Source organism: Zootoca vivipara, chromosome Z1 (genome assembly GCF_965207765.1).
Source record: "Zootoca vivipara chromosome Z1, rZooViv2.hap1.1, whole genome shotgun sequence".
NCBI classification, from domain to species: domain Eukaryota; kingdom Metazoa; phylum Chordata; class Lepidosauria; order Squamata; family Lacertidae; genus Zootoca; species Zootoca vivipara.
In genome coordinates, this window is record NC_142583.1 from 5,922,926 (window position 1) to 5,941,668 (window position 18,743).

Genomic DNA, 18,743 nt, shown 5'->3' on the forward strand with positions numbered 1-18,743 from the left:
TTTTATTTTATTAATTTGTATACCACCCTTCAACATAAGTTCTCATGGCAATTCACAGAATAAAATATAAGATAAAAACACAAGTAAATAATCAAAACAAAACAGTGAAACAATAATCTCCCCCCTTCCCATAGGCGCATATTAAAAGGCTGTAGAATATTAACCAGTCAAAGGCCTGATCAGTCAAAGGCTGAAGAGGAACACTTTTGCCTGGTGCCTTAAGATATGTACCAGATGAACCTCCCTGGGGAGAGCATTCCACAAACAGAGCCACTGCAGAAAAGGCCCATCCTTGTGTTGTCACCCCCCATCCCCCAACCTCACATGGAGGAGGCACATGAAGAAGAGCTTCACCTGATGCATGCAATGTCTGGGTCAGTTTATATGGCCAGAGGTGGTCCTTGAGGTACTGTATAGTGCTCCTGAGCCATTTAAGGCTTTATAGGTCAGACCCATCACTTTGAATTGGGCCCGGAAGCTAATTGGCATCCAGTACAGTCAGGCCAGGATCGGTGTAATATGCTCAAACCATATTGTCCCAGTGAGCAACCTGGCCACTGAATTCTGCACCAGCTGAAGCTTCTGAACCATCTTCAGAGGCAGCCCTAGGTATAACGTGTTGCCGTAATCTAACCAATTGGTTACCAAAGCGTAGACAACAGTAGTTAGGCTATCCCTGTCCAGGTAGGGGCATAGCTGGGCCATCAGCCAAAACTGACTGAAGGCACTCTGTGCCGCTGGGGCCACCTGAGCCTTGAATGACAGCAGTAACCCCATCAAGAGCAGACGACCTCCCACCCATCTGGTCTAGGGAAGCACCCACTAACAGTGCCTCAGTCTTATCTGGATTGAGCTTCAGTTTGTTGGCTCTGATCCATTACAGAGGCAAGACACTGGTCCAGCACTTCCACTGCCTCACCTGCAGATGTAAAGGAGAAACGGAGCTGAGTGTCATCAGCATATTAGATAGATAGATAGATGATAGATAGATGATAGATAGATAGATAGATAGATAGATAGATAGATAGATAGATAGAATAATAATTCATTGGCCAAGTACCAAACATACTTGGAATTTTGCTTCGACTCATTGCAATGTAAACATACATTATACAAACACTGCTCCACTCAATACAATAGCACAGCAAAGGAACCCCACCCATAACTGGCCTCCCCTTCCGCTACACAACTACGAATTTAACAATTTGATGGCACAAGGGGGAAAAACTGTTCCTGTGCCGAGCCATTTTTGTGTATAGAGTCCTGTAGCGACGTCCAGATGGAAGTAAATCAAACAGATGATAACCAGGATGCAAAGGATCTGCGACAATTCCCTCTGCTCTCTTCCTAGCTCGAACAGCATAAAGTGTCCCTATTGAAGGCAAACTAACACCAATTACCCTTTCTGCAATTCTTACTGCTCGTTGGCTGACGACATACTCCAAACCTCTGGATAATCCCACCCAGCGGTTTCATGAAGATGTTAAATAGCAGGGAATAAAACTGAGCCCTGAGGAACTCCACTCAATGCTCCATGGGACTGAAAAGCACTCCCCGAGCATCACCCACTGGGAGCGACCATCCAAGTAGGACCGGAACCACCACAAAGCAGTTCCACCCACCCCCAACTCAGACAGCTGCTCCAGAAGGATACCACGGTCAATGTTATCAAAAGCCGCTGAGAGGTCAAGGAGAATTAACAGGGACAAGTTTCCCTTGTCTCTCAACAGAGGCAACCAAAACAGGGCGACCAAAGCAGTTTCTGTGCCTAAACCCCAATTGAAATGGATTTTTAAAAAAAATCAGTTTCCTCGAAGAGCATCTGGATCTGAACCACAGCCAAATATCTTTGCTTTCACCTACAGAATGTCCAAGTGTGTGTCATTTCTATTGACACACACAAACACCCTTTGCTGTGTTCTTCCTTTCTCCTCCCTGCTATGGCAGCTCCTCCCTTTTTGAGAAGTGACCCACGTTTCACAATGGCCAATTTATTAGCAGGACAGAAGCAGGCACTGCCCTGTTGCCACCACAGTTTCCATAGCAGCAGCTGCCCTGCTTTTTGTCTTGCCATGGGATATGTATTTCCCCACAGAAAGCTGGTGCATACAGAAGAGAAAAGAACACATTTGCAGGCCTCTTTCTCAGCACTGGGGATTCAGTCACACCAGCATGCTTTGTCAGGAGGTACGGTAAGTCTAGGAAAGTCCCAGAGTTCTGGACGCTTCATTGCTGCAAGCGATTTCCCCCTTTAGAATGCTACTTGGGCTCACTTAATCAGAGCAGCTGACCTCTGGAGCAGCTTATCCGTGAGACTCTCTAGATCAGTGTTTCCCAAACTTGGGTCTCCAGCTGTTTTTGGACTACAACTCCCTTTATCCCTAGCTAGCAGGACCAGTGGTCAGGGATGATGGGAACTGTAGTCCAAAAACCGCTGGAGACCAAAGGTTGGGAAACACTGCTCTAGATGGGTCTCAGAAGGGGTTGGCACAAGGATGATCCTGTCTTTGCAAAGGGAGTTGAATGGCCACTATTTCGAGTGGGGTTCAGTCACCAATAGATTCAAGTGGCACAGTTCTGGCTCCTTGGGAAATATTGTGCAACAAACTTGGTTCCATGAGCTTTTGCAGTCAGGAAAGTGACAGGAAAATACGTTGGGAAGTGTGGGATAGCACTTGCTTTGATGCAATGTCGGTTTAAAGCACCCCTCCAGGAATTGTAGTTTAGCCTTCACAGAGCTACAATGTCCAGCAGCCTTCGCGAACTACAGTTCCTAGAATTCTGGGGGAGGAGGGGAGGGCTATAATAAGGCATGGTATTTAACTGCCCCTCAAAGAAATCGGAATGACTGCTCAGTAAGCAGGTAATCTGAAAGTGCCCTCCCTTCACAAGCTGATTCTTGCACACCATTATTCTGCTATTTGCGATATCCCTTGGACTGCACACCGTTTGAATCGCAGCAGGAATTGATTTCAGGATGTCAACCTGTGGGAGGTTTCAGAAAAACAACACTCATTATTCTTTAAAGTGTTTTGCAATGACTTTGAAACCCACAATTTTAACCACTGTGCCTTGTGCAACTGTGCAATTCCAAAGAAAAAGCAAATACAAACATTTTAAATTGTCTTTAAACCGTTTTTAATTTTGATTTTTCATGCAAATATTAGAAATATGCCTTTGAAAGAATCACCAAATCTGACATTTTCAGTTCCACATAGGTAAGTGTATCTGGTAAAGGAGATCATCAAAATTCAGGGATGGATCCAGCAATGTGGATTCTGCAAACGCCCTGATGCTCAGTGTCTCTCAGTGTTGAACAGCTTAGTCATAAGGATTTCCCAAGTTCCAGGATTGTGGAAAAGTCTCTATATAGGCTGGGAAAGACACAGCTTCGTGAGATCTCTCATTATGATCCTTTTTTTGGGGGGTAGGGCTATGTTTGTTAACATGTCTTTTAGATCCCATGATCTTCTTGGATCTTCTGCCATTAACTTGGATCCATAGATCCCAATTCTGGATCTGTGTCTAAACCTACACAACTGGAGACAGACAGACAAAAAGACTCGGCTGTGACCATTCCACTCTTCACCATGTTGCTCCAGAATTGGAGAGGATTTGCAGGCTTGCCCTCCCAGCACTGTCCTAGCAATGAACATTTCCCACATGGCTTCGCAGAAATTGAGTCCATGGGATTGCCCAGCAAAGTTGCAGAAAGTTCTAGAAGAAACCATCAGCCCTCTCAACCATTTTCTGCAGCAGAGCTGAAAAGGATCAACATGGACCTTTCTCCAAAGGTTCTCCTTCCATCAAAGGTAGGAGAGCACCTTTTCTGCTGGGGCTTAGCCTGTCAGGTTTATCTGAGGTGCTCCTGGATCTCAGTCAGCCACCTTCCACACTAGGTTTGGTACCCAGCTGCCTCTTTCTTTCTTTTTCCTCTTGATCAGATAGTTGTCAATGGGGCATCAGGACTGCTGGAGCTCAGCAGCTCAAGAGGCCGAGTGGGAGAATACAGCAGGGAATTCCTTCACCCCAAGCATCCTCAGAGAGCCAGGTCTATGAGTCCACCACAAGTGCTCCACACGAAAGGCAGCAGAATGTACGTGTGTCAGGCAAGGTAAAAGTTCTGCTTTCAAAATCCTTCTTAGGAAAGGAATAATAATAATAATAATAATAATAATAATAATAATAATAATTTATTATTTATACCCCGCCCATCTGCCTGGGTTTCCCCAGCCACTCTGGGCGGCTTCCAACAGAAATATTAAAATACACTAATTTCTTAAAGATTAAAAGCTTCCCTAAACAGGGCTGCCTTCAGATGTCCTCTAAAAGTCTGGTAGTTGTTTTCCTTTTTGACATCTGGTGGGAGGGCGTTCCACAGGGCGGGTGCCACCACGGAGAAGGCCCTCTGCCTGGTTCCCTGTAACTTGGCTTCTCGTAGCGAGGGAACCGCCAGAAGGCCCTCGATGCTGGACCTCAGTGTCCGGGCAGAGTGATGGAGGTGGAGACGCTCCTTCAGGTATACTGGACCGAGGCCGTTTAGGGCTTTCAAGGTCAGCACCAAGACTTTGAATTGTGCTCGGAAACGTACTGGGAGCCAATGTAGATCTTTCAAGAGCGGTGTTATGTGGTCTCGGCGGCTGCTCCCAGTCACCAGTCTAGCTGCCGCATTCTGGATTAATTGTAGTTTCCGGGTCACCTTTAAAGGAAGCATGAGGTACAAGATGTCGTGATGGCCAGCAATTGAAATGGCTTTAAAAGAGGATTGGACACATTCATGGAGGGGAGGGCTATCAGTAGCTTCTAGTTATGAAGCAATGCTTCTGAATAGTAGTTGCTGGAAATCATAACTGGGGAGAGGGCTTGTGAATTCAGGTCCTGCATGCAGGCTTCCCGTATCCTCTGTCTCCAGGAAGCTTCTAAACACAGTTCCTGGAAGCTGCAGGAGGGGAGGTTGCTGTTGTGCCCAGGTCTTGCCCACGTGCTTCCTACAGGCATAAAATTGGAGGAGAGGAGACCCAAAGAGTCCAACCCCCTGAAATGAAGGAATGACTCTGACAAGGCCACTTGTTGGACTAGATGGGCCTTTGGCCTGATCCAGAAGAGCTCTCCTTATGTTCTTCCTTGTTCTTGTCAGAGATATATCAGATGGTACAGAACACAATAGCTCAACCGTCAGAAGGAGGCCTTATTTCTATCGCCTCCCAAACTGGAATACGAGGGAGGATAGTTCCACACAGCCGCTAGCTGGAAGGAGACAGAGCTGCTCAGAGTTGGACCTGCGGGCATCTTTACCAGAAGAGCTGCCAAGGAAACTTGAGGAGGGAGAAACCTGCTCCGTGAGGAACCTTGAGCTGGAACTCAACATGATGCTCTTTGAGCTGTTCTCCCTGAAGCAGAAGGTAATGTGGGATGTTGGGCAAAGTTTTGGGAAAGGAGAGAAATTCAGAAAAGGGCAACCAAAGCGACCAGGCAGGTTTCTGGGGAATTCCCCAATTTCCGGGGAATTTTTTTGGCTTTTTAGTTTTGTTTAAGATCATGTGAGGTTTGGAGAAAGAGGCTAGAGAGACATTTTTTCTCCCTCATTATATCAAAATCTGGGGCCACCTCATGAAGGGCTGTAGCTCTCCAGGTAGGGATGGGAAATATCCCTGCCTGAAACCCTGGAATGCTGTGGTCAGTCAGTATAGAAAACTGAGCTAGGTGTACCCGTGGCCTGACTCCTATAGGAGGGAGCTAGCTTCCTATGGAAGAGACGCTTGACAGTGGAGCACGCTCCCTCAGAAGATGGTGGACTCTCCTTCATGGGAGGTTGTTAGGCAGAGGTTGGAGGCCAACCTCTGTCACGGATGCCTTAGTTGAGATTCCTGCTTTGCAGGGGGGTTGGACTAGATGACCCTTGGGGTCCCTTCCAACTCTACAATTCGATGTTCCTATGGTCCTTTGAATGTTGGGATATTCAGAACAGGTAGAAGAAAATGCTTCTCCACACAGCACATAGTTTAACTATGGAATTTGCTTCCACAAAATGTAGTGAAGGCCACCACCTGTGGTGGCTTTCAGTGTGGATTAGACAAGTTCATGAGGTTAAGGCTCTCAATGGCTAGTCGTGATGATTGCATAGTGCCTCCAGGATCAGAGGCAGCGGGCCCCTTGAACAGTTGCAGGAGGGAAGAATGCTGATCTTGTGCTCAAATCCCACTTGTGGGCTTCTCACAGACATCTGTGAGAAGACGATGCTGGACTAGATGGTCCGCTGGCCTGATCCAGAAGGGCACTTCCTATATTCTGAAATCTACAACCTGTAGAATCTGGTTTGCTGCCAGAGCGCCACTCTCAGGTGTCTGGAACGGTTTGCACTCTGGTCCTTGTTGGGCTAAATGCCGTCTCATCTGGGAACACAGTCTGGGACCTCCTTCGTTTCATGCAAATGGGTCTTAATGCACAGTTTGCCTCTGAAATCTCCTCTGATCCCTTGCCTTTTCCACAGCAGATGGAGAGCTCTTTCGCTCATATAGAAAAGGAAAAGCAGTGGTTGGAAAGGACTTGCTCAGAAGACAGGAAGCACAAAGGACACCTGGACGATAAGTGAGTAGGGTCCTCCCAGGGCGTAGCCTCAAGAAGGCTGGTGCACAACAAACTTGATGAAGTGAAGCAGTCTGGAGGGGAGTCCCACGCATGAGCTCCATGGAAGAAAAGCAGGATATAAATAGATTTGGGTTGGGGGGGGAACAAAAACGAGGAAATATAGAATAGTAGATTAGTCTGAATTATTATAGAATCATAGAATTGTAGAGTTGGAAGGAACCCCAAGGGTCATCTAGTCCAACCCTTTGCAATGCAGGAATCCCAGCCAAAGAATCTCTGACAGATGGCCGTCTATGCTCTGTTTAAAAGCCTCTAACGAAGGAGAGTCTGCCGCCTTCCGAGGGCTCCATTCTACTCTTGAACAGCTCTTGGAACCAGAGAGTTCTTCCTAATGTTTCTTGTTAAAGGCTGATCACCTTCCAGGAAAGAAGACTCGCATGACCAGTTGAGGCTGGTCCATTAGAGCAAGTGGGGCCCTTGCTGCCCTGCTAAGCTTCGTTCTCAGCAACCTCCTGCCTCCCTGCCTCCCAACTTACTACTGTATTATTATTTCATTCATTCATATCCTGTCTTTTTCCCCGACAGGGACTCGAGGCAGCTTATAGATAAAACAGAAACAGCTACAAACATAGGGAAAAAGGAATTGTTAAAAAAAAATTAAATATTAACATATCTAAGATCTATTAAAATGTACAGATAATTACAATAAAAACACCACAGCACCAGCTCTTTCTTTAAAAACAGTCAGTTCCCCAAGGCCCTGTTGGAATATAACAGTCTTGGCCTTCCAGCAGGAACTGGGCATAGCGTGGGGAGGGCTGGGAGGGACAACACGTAGCCCCGGGCGCATGGTTTTGAGGGGGCATGAGTCAGGCACTTCCATCAGGGGTATCTGGGCTCACCCCTGAACTGGTGGGCAGGCAGGCAGCGCAGCCTCGTGAACCCTCTGTGCCCAGCGCCTGCCCAGTACTTCGTGCCCGTCCCTGTTTTCATTGGAGAAATATTGAAGGGAATGATTTCTGCAGAGCATGTAAATGATATGTGTAAGGGGGAGGGATTACAGAGAACCCCCCCCCCCATCAGAAGCAGCCCGTCTCCGAGCAGTCAGGAAAGCGAGGAGCCTGAAGGGGTGAGAAGGAGTGCCAGGGCTCTGGCTGCACTGGAGAGCCCCTGCTCCACAGGCAGGAAGAGAGAGAGAGGCGGGAAGGGTGGACAGGAACAGGGCAGACCGTAGACCAGGCATCCCCAGACTTTGGCCCTCCAGATGTTTTGGACTACAGTTCCCATCTTCCCTGACCACTGGTCCTGTTAGCTAGGGATCATGGGAGTTGTAGGCCAAAACATCTGGAGGACCGCAGTTTGGGGGTGCCTGCCGTAGATCCTTCCCCCTGACACCGGTATTTTTTTAAAAAAATAATACTTTTATTTCAAAAAAATTTAAGATTACATATTAAAAGAGAACAAGAAAAAACAAGCACAAAAGAAAGACCAACAAAAAAAAATCATAAAGAAAAGAAAAAAGAAAAAAAGGGAGTTCGAAAATCCCTCATTCGCAAATTTACATAAATCATATCTTATTCTGTTCATGCGTACTTCCACACGTACAAAAATATACTAATAAAATCAAATCATAATAACAAAGGATATATATATATATATATATATATATATATATATATATATATACACATACATGTATGCATATATATATACTAACTCAAAATTCCAAACATTCACCGCCTGACTCATGCAGCAATTGTTGAACACAATTTATAAGGCATAAACACAGAACGTAAAAATAATGAGGGATACCAACAAAAATAAAGATAAAAAAGATAGAAATGCAAATAAAAATAAAGGTAAGAAAAAGAAAAATATAAGAATACTTCCGATTGTCTGTCCACTGTTGTCTTACAATATAATAATAATAATAATAATAATAATAATAATAATAATAATAATAATAATAATTTATTATTTATACCCCGCCCATCTGGCCGGGTTCCCCCAGCCACTCTGGGCGGCTTCCAAAAAAACAGAAATTCTAAAATACAGAAATCCATCAAACATTAAAAGCTTCCCTAAACAGGGCCTAAAATATGCTCTTCCTCTTACTTGTTATATTCCCACTTTCCTTTCTGGCCAATTCCGGATAATTTTTTTCTTACTTTAACCTAACATATATTGTCTCTTTATACGGATCTTAATTTAAGCATATCACCAACTCCGAATTTAGTCCCTCTTTCGTTAAATATTCCTCTAATAGTTTCCACTCACTTTGGATTTTTTGTTTCGGGGTGTTTCTTATATACACTGTCATCTTTGATATTTATATACTCTATTACTATGTTTTGCCACTCACATACCGTCGGTGTCTCCTCCCCTTTCCATCTCTGTGCTATAAGGGTCCTTGCCGCTACCACCGCGTATAGTAAGATATTCCTCCTATCCTTGGGTATACCCTTGGGTACCATGCTTAGTAAAAACAGCTCTGGGGTTTTTTCAAAATGTACACTTTAGCATCCTCTTTAACTTCTCATAAATTATGTTCCAAAACCTTTGTACTTTTTTACACTGCCACCAACAATGCATGTACGTTCCAATTTGTTCCTGACATTTCCAACACTTATTTGAACCTTTTTTATATATCTTCCTTAATTTCTCTGGTGTCAGGTGCCACCTATATACCATCTTCATTGTATTCTCCTTAATCGCTGTGCAAGCTGTGAATCTTATACTTTCTATCCACAAATTCTCCCATTTTGTACACTCAAAAGCCCTACCGAAATCTTGTGCCCATTTTACCATGACATCTTTGACTAATTCATCCTTTAGATTCCACTCCAGCAAAAGTTTATATATTACTGCCAATTGTTTTTCCTCATTTTCAATTAACAATTCTTGTAATTTTGATTTATTTTTCTGAAAGCCGATTTCCCTATGTTTCTTAAATAAACTCTGTATTTGATTATATTGTAACCAGCTTGCACAGTGATTTTTCACCTCCTCATATGGTTTCAATGTGTATTGTTTATCTACCTCTTTTATCAGGTCTTGGTACGTTAGCCACTTTTCCTTGTTTCTTCCCCCCCCCCCCCCGGGCCATTATTTCAAAGGGTGATACCCACCACGGTGTCCTTGGTTCTAATAATTTCCTAAATTCCAACCAACCCTGAATATTGAGTTTTTAATTACGTGGTCAGTGAATTCCTTGTATATCTTTTCATTTTCTTGTAGAAGGTATGCATGCCACCCAAGAGAGTTTCTAAATCCCTCCAGATCTAAAATTTCCCTATTGTCTAACACGATCCATTCTTTTAACCAGCACAGATTTGCCGCTGCATAGTATAATTTTAAATCCGGTACACCCCATCCTCCCCTCTCTTTGCTATCCGTTAATAATTTGAACTGTATTCTAGGTTTCTTTTTACCCCAGATAAATCTACTTAGAATTCTCTTCCAATTATTAAAAATCTCAATTTTCCCGATAATTGGCAACATCTGAAACAAAAATAAGATTTTTGGCAATATCATCATTTCTATTGTTGAAATTCTTCCCATTATTGATAGGTGTAGATTGTCCCATTTCTCTAAATCTTTTTCAATTTCTTTCCACAGCCTTCTATAATTGTTCTCATATAAATTAACATTGTTCTTTGTCACTATTATTCCCAAATATTTTACCTTTTTTGCCACCTCCCAACCCGTAGCCAATTCTAATTCCTTCACTTCGTTTTCCCTCAATTTTTTAACAATCATTTTGGTTTTTCCCATATTAACTTTAAATCCCGCTATTTCCCCATAGTTTTTAAATTTAAATTTAAATTTACCTACCGAATCTGCTGGGTCTTCCAATATTATCAAGATGTCGTCCGCAAAAGCCTTAAGTTTGATCTCACTCTTCCTGACTCTCAATCCTTTAATATTTCTGGCATCTTTTATCTCCTTAATTAAGCATTCTATTGAACACCGGTATTGAGAAGGAGGAGAAAAGGGAGCAGATTCACTGTCCCGAGGCTTTTATGTTGGGCAAAGTTGCGAAAAGGGGCAGTGCCGGATTCTGATTCGGAATGAGGAGACATGAAACCAGCAGCTCGCTACACTGTAAATAATGTGCACTAATAAAGAGTTTTGAAAGACAAGCATGTGGAAGGTCATTACTCAGGAGGAGTCATAACGACTCTGACAATATGTTCTGGGTACTATTACTCTTTTGATGCATAAGCAGACTTAGGAAACAGGAACGAACTATTCTTAGCATGGAGGGCAGGAGCCTCATATCTGTCTGGATGTGCCTGCCTTTTAGGCTCTTCAGTTTGGAAACAGAGCTGGTAAAGGCCAGATCTTCTCTAGGCAAAAGGAACCATGGACCGCTCTCATCCCCGGGCTCCAATCAGAATTCCACTGTGGTAAGCAAGGCTCAGCCAAGGGTGTGGGTGTGGGTGTGTCTGGACCTAGCATAGGATCGGACATAGAGAGGTTATCATGTTTAAAACTGCAAGAATTCATAAAAGGTGGTGTATGGGCGCAGAATTTAGTGTCCTAGGAATCACAGCTTTCAGTTAAAAATGAAGTTGCTAGTCTTCATGAAAGCACAGATATTTTTGAAAGCATCTGAGTGGTGCCTCTTGAAATCGAAGAAGGCAGATTTCCAGTTGTTGGCCGGGGGGGGGGGGGCTTTGGTGCCTGCATAACTTCTTACCCCCTCCTCACAACAATCAAAACTAGAGTGAATGATGAAAAATAAGAAAGATTGCTTACTGAATTCAGATCACAGAATTCATTCCTACCCCCATGCAGAATTTGGGTTGCTTGGCAGCATAATTTTCATTTTCCTTAGCACGAAATCCATGCAGCCCTGCTGATCAAGGTCAGAAGCCCCACTGCCACAAATATGTCCTTATCAATGATGGGTTAAGGCGTTAGGGGTTAATGTGTGATTTTCTATTGTGTTCCTGCGGTTGTTGTGTTTCTGTATATTCAGTTGGAAGCCTCCCAGAGAGGCTGGGGCAACCCAGTTAGATGGCTGGGGTACAAATCATCATCATCGGTTTCAAATGTATTTAAAAGCCACAGAAGTTATTCAAATGCACTCTTGATTTCCAGGAAGAACTGGTCAGCCTTCAAAGCAGCCTGTTGGCTCACAAAAGCCACATCAAGGCCTTAGAAGAAAAACAAGAGGAGATGGGGCAGGAGCTGGAAACTGCAAAAGAGGTTTGCCAAGGAGACTGGAAGTCCCCTCTAGGGCTGCAAAGTAGCTAAGATATAGAGTTGCAGGGGGACCCACGGCGTACATTTAAAGCACACAACTTCCCCCAAACACTCCTGGGTCCTATATTCTATTAAGGGGGCTGGGAATTTGCAGTTCTGTGAGGTGGGGAACTATAGTTCTCAGGGGCTGAGAACTACAGTTCCCAGGATATAAAGTCACATGCTTGCAGGGGAAACTCGGAAAATTAGAATATCGTCGAAAAGTGCATTTATTTCAGTGACGCAACTTAAAAGGTGAAACCAATATATGAGATAGATGCATGACATGCAAAGCAAGATATGTCAAGCCTTTATTTGTTGTAATTATTTGTTGTTAGGCAGGTCAATTATAAATGTCCATAGAGGCGCGGGTCAACTCTGTGTCCAGGGCAGCTGTTTATCAGCTCCATCTGGTACGCAGGCTGAGACCCTACCTGCCCGCGGACTGTCTCGCCAGAGTGGTGCATGCTCTAGTTATCTCTCGCTTGGACTACTGTAATGCACTCTATGTGGGGCTACCTTTGAAGGTGACCTGGAAACTACAACTAATCTAGAATGTGGCAGCTAGACTGGTGACTGGGAGCGGCCGCCGAGACCACATAACACCGGTCCTGAAAGACCTACATTGACTCCCAGTACGTTTCCGAGCACAATTCAAAGTGTTGGTGCTGACCTTTAAAGCCCTAAATGGCCTCGGTCCAGTATACCTGAAGGAGCGTCTCCACCCCCATCGTTCTGCCTGGACACTGAGGTCTAGCGCCGAGGGCCTTCTGGCGGTTCCCTCGCTACGAGAAGCCAAGTTACAGGGAACCAGGTAGAGGGCCTTCTCGGTAGTGGCACCCACCCTGTGGAATGCCCTCCCACCAGAGGTCAAAGAGAATAACAATTACCAGACCTTTAGAAGGCATCTTAAGGTAGCCCTGTTTAGGGAAGCTTTTAATGTTTGTTGGATTTCTGTATTTTAATATTTTCTGTATTTTAATATTTTATTGGAAGCTGCCCAGACCCTAACCCTAACCCTCAAGGAACCCCAAGAAATGGAAGGATCTCTGGGTATCATCTAGGCTGACCCCCATAAACCCACAACATCATGGTAATTCTGGGATGTGCTTTTTACCTCTGCTCACCAGGGGCAGCGGAAGGCATTGGGCCAGGCTGCCGAGGCCAGTCAGAGAGCAGCTGATTCACAACAGGCCAATCAAGTGCTGAATGAAGACAGAGGGAAGCTCCAAGTTGCCTGCAGCAGCATCAGCCTGGTGTGTATAGCAGACAAGAAACTGCCCCAGACTTCTTCTTCTTTGGCGATCACTCGTACCCGAGTAAGATTGTCTTCCATAAACATGGTTTTAACAATGGGTCTGTAACTTAGGGCTCCACTGACTGGCTGGAGCATGATTCTGGCTGGGGCATGGCTGGAGGAGGAGGTGCAGGGCCTGCTGGCCTGACAGATCTAGCAGTGTGGCATGGGGTGGAGGGGGGAATCTGCAGGACCCATCAGAACTCAAGCTAGCGCGGGTAAGAGCAAAGCCCCACACATTACGGCTCCACTGGCTCACAAACCTTTGGGGGTCACCCACTCCTGGTTCCATAATCTCATGCCTGGTGCCCTCTACTCCTACCCTGTTAAAAAGTACTACGGTATTCAGAATAGCGGTTCGCAGGACCCACTAAGGAAGATAATAGCACAATAAAATTCAGGGTAAGGATGATTAATTGCACATTTATTCAACATCCAATTAAAACTATTTAATTCAACAAAATGGGCAAACTTTATCCTGTGATAGTCGGACAGTCCTTTGTGCCTCCAGAGCCCCCTGCTGCCCCGTCACATCTTACTGCCCACCACCGCCAGGGAACGCTACCAACTTAGCAGTTTGAAAGCACGCCAGTGCAAGTAGATAAATAGGTACCACTGTGGCAGGAAGGTAAACGGTGTTTCCGTGCGCTCTGGCTTCCGTCACGGTGTCCCATTGTGCCAGAAGCAGTTTAGTCATGCTGGCCACATGACCTGGAAAGCTGTCTGTGGACAAACGCTGACTCCCTCGGCCTGAAAGCTAGATGAGCACCACACCCCATAGTCGCCTTTGACTGGACTTAACCGTCCAGGGGTCCTTTACCTTTACTGTCCACTCTGGGAACCTCTGCGTTAAGCCAGAGGGTGGGGCAGAGGGGCGCTGGAAATGAGTTTATGGAACCAAGGTGGCCCCCGAAAGTTGGGGAACTGCCGGTCCATGCACTCTTCACTCCGACGAAATATGTTTGAATGACATTTTGAGGGGGAAATGTGCTGGTTTGCCTGACAGGAGAAGGATCGGCTGGAGGAGAAAGTGAGGGAGCTCAGCCTGAAGTTGGCATCTGCTGTTTCTGACTGGGAGAGAGTCCTCCAGGTATGGGGTCTGGGCAGGGCCGTAGCTAGGGGGTGTTGAGGTGGGCCCCTGCCAGGGGCGCAGGAGATGGGGCCCCCCCACAAAATTGGCTAAAAATATGTCCCTAAATATAAATATTGATTATTGCCTCATAAGAAATGGTTTTAAATAGAGGGTGAATTGAATGGGTGGAAGGGAGGGAGTTGGAGGAGAGGCGGAAAGAAGAGCTAATTTGTCCGTGGCTAGGGGGCGCATTCTGGATGGTTCTGCCAGGGTCGCAAGATCACCTAGCTACAGTTCTGGGTCTGGGGAGAGGTGGGTGTCCAGGGAGAAGCGGGCAGAGCAGACTAGCCTGACCCCAGAGGGGACAGAGGCCAAGTGAGCAATCTGCTTGATCGGGAGTCTGTAAAGTATTTGCATTTTGGAATCCGGGGTACGGCGGTTCATAAAAAGCTTTTTTAAAAAAAAGCCTGCTCCAAAGGTCTTATCTTACTACACTAGGGATTATATAGCTATACCTGAAATTTCATGCATATCAGTTAATATCTTGACCCTGCTCCACTGAACTGAAATTTCAGCCTTCACGACATAGGAAAATGACCAAGTAAACAGCTATTTTAATGGAGGAGGATCAAGATATTAACTGATATGCATGAAATTTTAAATATAGCCAAATAATCCCTAGTGTTGTAAGATAAGACCTTTGGAGCAGGCATTTTTTAAAAAAATAAAAGTTTTTTTATGAACTGCGCTAATCCAGGGGCTTTGGCACCTCCTTCTTATTACAGTCATAGAGTTTGGAGGGTCATCTAGTCCAACCCCCTGCAATGCAGGAATCTCAAATAAAGCATTCAGGCAGATGGCCATCCAACCTCTGCTTTAAAAACTTCCAATGAAGGAGAGTCCACAACCTGCCAAGGGAGTCCATTCCACTGATGTTTAGTCAGAATCTCCTTTCTTGTAACTTGAATCCGTTGGTTTGAGTCCTACCCTCCAGAGCAGGAGAAAACAAGCTTGCTCCCTCTTCCATGGAACAGCCCTTGAGATATATCTCCTCTCAGTCTCCTCTTTGCCAGGCTAAACGTACCCGACCCCCTCAACTGCTCCTTCTAAGTTTTGGTGCCCAGACCCTTGATTCTCTTGGTCGCACTCCTCTGCAGATGTTCCAGCTTGTCAATATCCTCCTCAAACTGAGATGCCCAAAACTAGACATAAGCCTCCAGGTGGGGTCTGACCAAGGCAGGGCAGAGTGGCACCGTGGCTTCCCTTGACCTGGACACAAACTTACGCTCTCATGTTCCTAGTGCCCTTGGTTTGCTGCCATCTGATGGGGCAGCATAGTTACCTGTGCTGCTTTGAGTACTGCAGTCGTGTGTTGAGCATTAGCGTTTAATCCTGCCAGCCGCTTTGCTTTCATTTTGATGAAGAAGAGTGAGCAGCAAGTCATTACCATAACAACCATAGCGACTGTCTTGCAGGAGAAGGTAGCTCTCCACCAGGAGGTCCAACATCTCACCTTGGAGCTGGAACGTGCGCGGAAACAGCAGGAAGGCTCCAACGACCAAGTCTCAGCCCTCCATTCAGAGCTCGTCTGTGCCAAGACCCAAGTCAACCACCAGGACAAGGAGAAGGTTCTCATGGAGGAGGAGCTGGAATCCACCAGACAGGTGAGTTCCCCCATTCTGGCCCATTTCTCCAGCTCTGGGTGGGATCCATGAAACACCTACATCACTCTGAGTTCCATACCTGCCATGTTGCTGTCAGAGAAATAAGGGACTGGGCCGGAAATAGCAGACCGGAAGTAGCGCTGCCGCCATTTTGGAACTGGGCGGAGCATGCTCAGAAGTGACTTTTGATGCTGCTTTGCCCAGTTCCAAAATGGCCACCGTGCCAGAATAAACCGGGAAAAAACAAAAAAATCCATTTTTTCAGCTAGGAACAGCTGGAAAAACGGGGATTTCCCGGGAAAAACGGGAGACTTGGCAGCTATGCTGAGTTCCTGGAGAAAAAGGTGGGATAGAAATGCAATACATTATATTAAATTGCTTTTGTCTCTGGCCCACGCCCTGTTGGCATGCAGGCCCTCCCCTGGAAAGGAATATGGGCCTCACACGGAAAAATGTTCTCCATCCCTGAAAGATTATTATTATTATTAACTACAATTTATCACCCGCCCTTCATCCTAAAGTCCCAGGACAGGTTATAAGAGTTAAAACACAGCAGTAATATTAACGCACAATATCACACAACAGCAAAAACAGCTTAAAACAACATCAAAAAAATATACATATGAACCAGCTCTGCATAGGTACGCACAGTGGAGACACAGGAGAGGGCCTTCTCAGCAGCTGCTCTCAAGCAACTTTGGAACTCCCTGCCAAGGGAAGCCAGACTGGCTCCCTCCTTGCTGCCCGCAAGTGAAGACTTTCTTGTTCCAAAAAGGGCTTTGGGGAATGACTGTTTTAAAGGAAAGGACAGGTGCCATGCTGTTTTTACTGTAATGATCTGCATGTTTTAATACAGGCATCCCCAAACTGCGGCCCTCCAGATGTTTTGGCCTACAACTCCCATGATCCCTAGCTAACAGAACCAGTGGTCTGGGATTATGGGAATTGTAGTCCGAAACATCTGGAGGGCCGAAGTTTGGGGATGCCTGTTTTAATAGGTATCACACACAAACACTCACACACAATTTTAATTCTAATTAGTGTTTAATTGTTTTTTTAATTATTGTGTTTTTCTGTTTTTATCTATTTCTATTTTATCTGGCATCTTAAGTCCCTGTCTGGGAAAAAGCTAGGATATAAATTATATTATATTGTATTATATTCTAATAATAGTATTTTCTTAGGTGGACAGTTGTGGTTAGGTGGCGATCTGGCCCTGTGCCCAACTGTTCACTAGATCAGCAATTCTACCTGGAAGATCTTGAGTTTACCAAGTGGCCGTGCACTTTGACCTGGAAGGGTCTCTGGGCCAAGCGAATAGAGCAAAGGCCTTGCAATCTCCCTCGCAGGCATGCAAAATGCTCTCTTCCGAAGCAGCCGAGAGCCGCCAGAGGCTGGAAGCCTCTCTGGAGAAGCTCCATCGCTCTGAAGCAGAGAAGCAGATCCTTGAGGGCCGCATCCGGGCGCTGGAGAATGAGCAGAGCCAGCTGCTGGAAGAGGCGGAAGGGAGGGGAGCCGCTCTGAGTCAAGAGGACAGGAGGAAGCTGGAGGAAGAGGTGAAGGCTCTTCAGGAAACCTGTGCGAATCTCAGGTACTACTTGGCAGGAAATGCTGGGAGATGGCTGTGATGGCCTTTTCCCCGAGCTGCTGCTTTTCTCCAATTAACCACTCCAGTCACAATGTTTAAGATGGCTTTTATTTGGGCAAAGCAACAGCAGCTCCAGGAGTGGAGTCCAAAGGACTGTAAGCCACACAGACTTTCAGAGAGGCATTCCCTCCCCTTAGCTTTGCACATGCACAGGAATTAAGCCACGTTCCAGAGGAAAAGTGTGCCTGTATTATCAGAGCTGGGTGCCTGAATTAGCAAGAAGAATTTGGTGTCTACTTTCCATCAGTTTGGCTCAAGGCTGAGTTTTCCCTGCACAAACATCCTTGACGCATTCTTAATACAGTCTGTGGAAGCACATTCTCTTAGACGTAGTTCCCATATCAGTACGTGTATATAGGCTACAGCAGAGCTTTCCAAACTTTTACTGTTGGGGGCACGCTTTTTGGACATGCATCGTTTCATGAGGCAGTAATTCTGTTTTATTAGCAAACTGGAAGTTAAACTACCCCCTTTCCAGCTCTGGGAGGAGTTGCGGGGAGCATTCATGCAACACACTTACACACTGCAGCCACCACAATGACATATCGTGACACACAGTTTGGAAAGCTCTGGTGTACAGCAATATGTTGACCTGCTGCAGTAGTAAATATTAGGAGATGGCAGAGATCCTGCGGCCTGATATTCTGCTTTTCGGAGAGTGTTTTTTTTGGACATTACTTTGTCACAAGGGGGCAAAGCAGTTCTTTGCTGCCTAGAGGCAGGGACGGGGCAGAGATTGAGTTCAGTTCAATGTAGCTTAGACTGAGAGAGAATGATTCAAGGTCATGAAGTGAGCTTAACGGCCGTGTGGCGGTTTGTAGCTGCTATTTAGTTATTAGTTGTTTATTTATTAAAGTTTATTTATTACACAGCGCAATTGTGAAAATGAAACATCAAAGCAGTTTACAAAGAGAATAAAATGATAAAATTACAATAGGCAGGGAGTTCGAAAGACAGAGTTCTTACAATTGTAGAATGGATATTACCGTATGTGGCATGTGTAAAAAACACCAGTTCCAGCAATTGAAGCAGTCAGATGCGGGGGGGGGGGGGGGCGCTATATTTGGGGATATGGGGAAATGAGATCTCAAGTTGTTCAGGATTTATACACTAATCGTAACACCTTGAACTTGGTCTGGTAGCAAATTGGCAGGCAGTGCAGATCTCTGAGCACAGGGGGAATATGCTGGCCAGGCCTCCCCTCTGTCAGCCGTAGCCCTTCAG

General features: G+C 45.5%; 1 protein-coding gene across 10 annotated transcripts in view; it reads left to right on the forward strand.

The window, feature by feature from the left end:
- The first annotated feature begins 2,041 nt into the window (after positions 1 to 2,041).
- The window catches only part of LOC118084218 (uncharacterized), a 28,017-nt gene continuing 11,315 nt past the window's right edge, over positions 2,042 to 18,743 (forward strand). For 2 of the 10 annotated variants that reach the window (XM_088657783.1, XM_088657788.1), the window contains exons 1-11: positions 2,042 to 2,187; positions 3,505 to 3,812; positions 3,945 to 4,096; positions 5,138 to 5,402; positions 6,491 to 6,588; positions 10,895 to 10,997; positions 11,695 to 11,802; positions 12,969 to 13,094; positions 14,142 to 14,225; positions 15,683 to 15,871; positions 17,221 to 17,462. In XM_088657783.1, coding sequence (XP_088513909.1) covers positions 2,073 to 2,187; positions 3,505 to 3,812; positions 3,945 to 4,096; positions 5,138 to 5,402; positions 6,491 to 6,588; positions 10,895 to 10,997; positions 11,695 to 11,802; positions 12,969 to 13,094; positions 14,142 to 14,225; positions 15,683 to 15,871; positions 17,221 to 17,462 — 1,790 coding nt within the window. In that variant the 5' untranslated portion in view covers positions 2,042 to 2,072. Of the gene's footprint in view, positions 2,193 to 3,431; positions 3,813 to 3,944; positions 4,097 to 5,137; positions 5,403 to 6,490; positions 6,589 to 10,894; positions 10,998 to 11,694; positions 11,803 to 12,968; positions 13,095 to 14,141; positions 14,226 to 15,682; positions 15,872 to 17,220; positions 17,463 to 18,743 lie in introns of all 10 variants that reach the window. The other 8 variants (XM_060279008.2, XM_088657774.1, XM_088657766.1 and 5 more) reach the window with 7 other exon arrangements.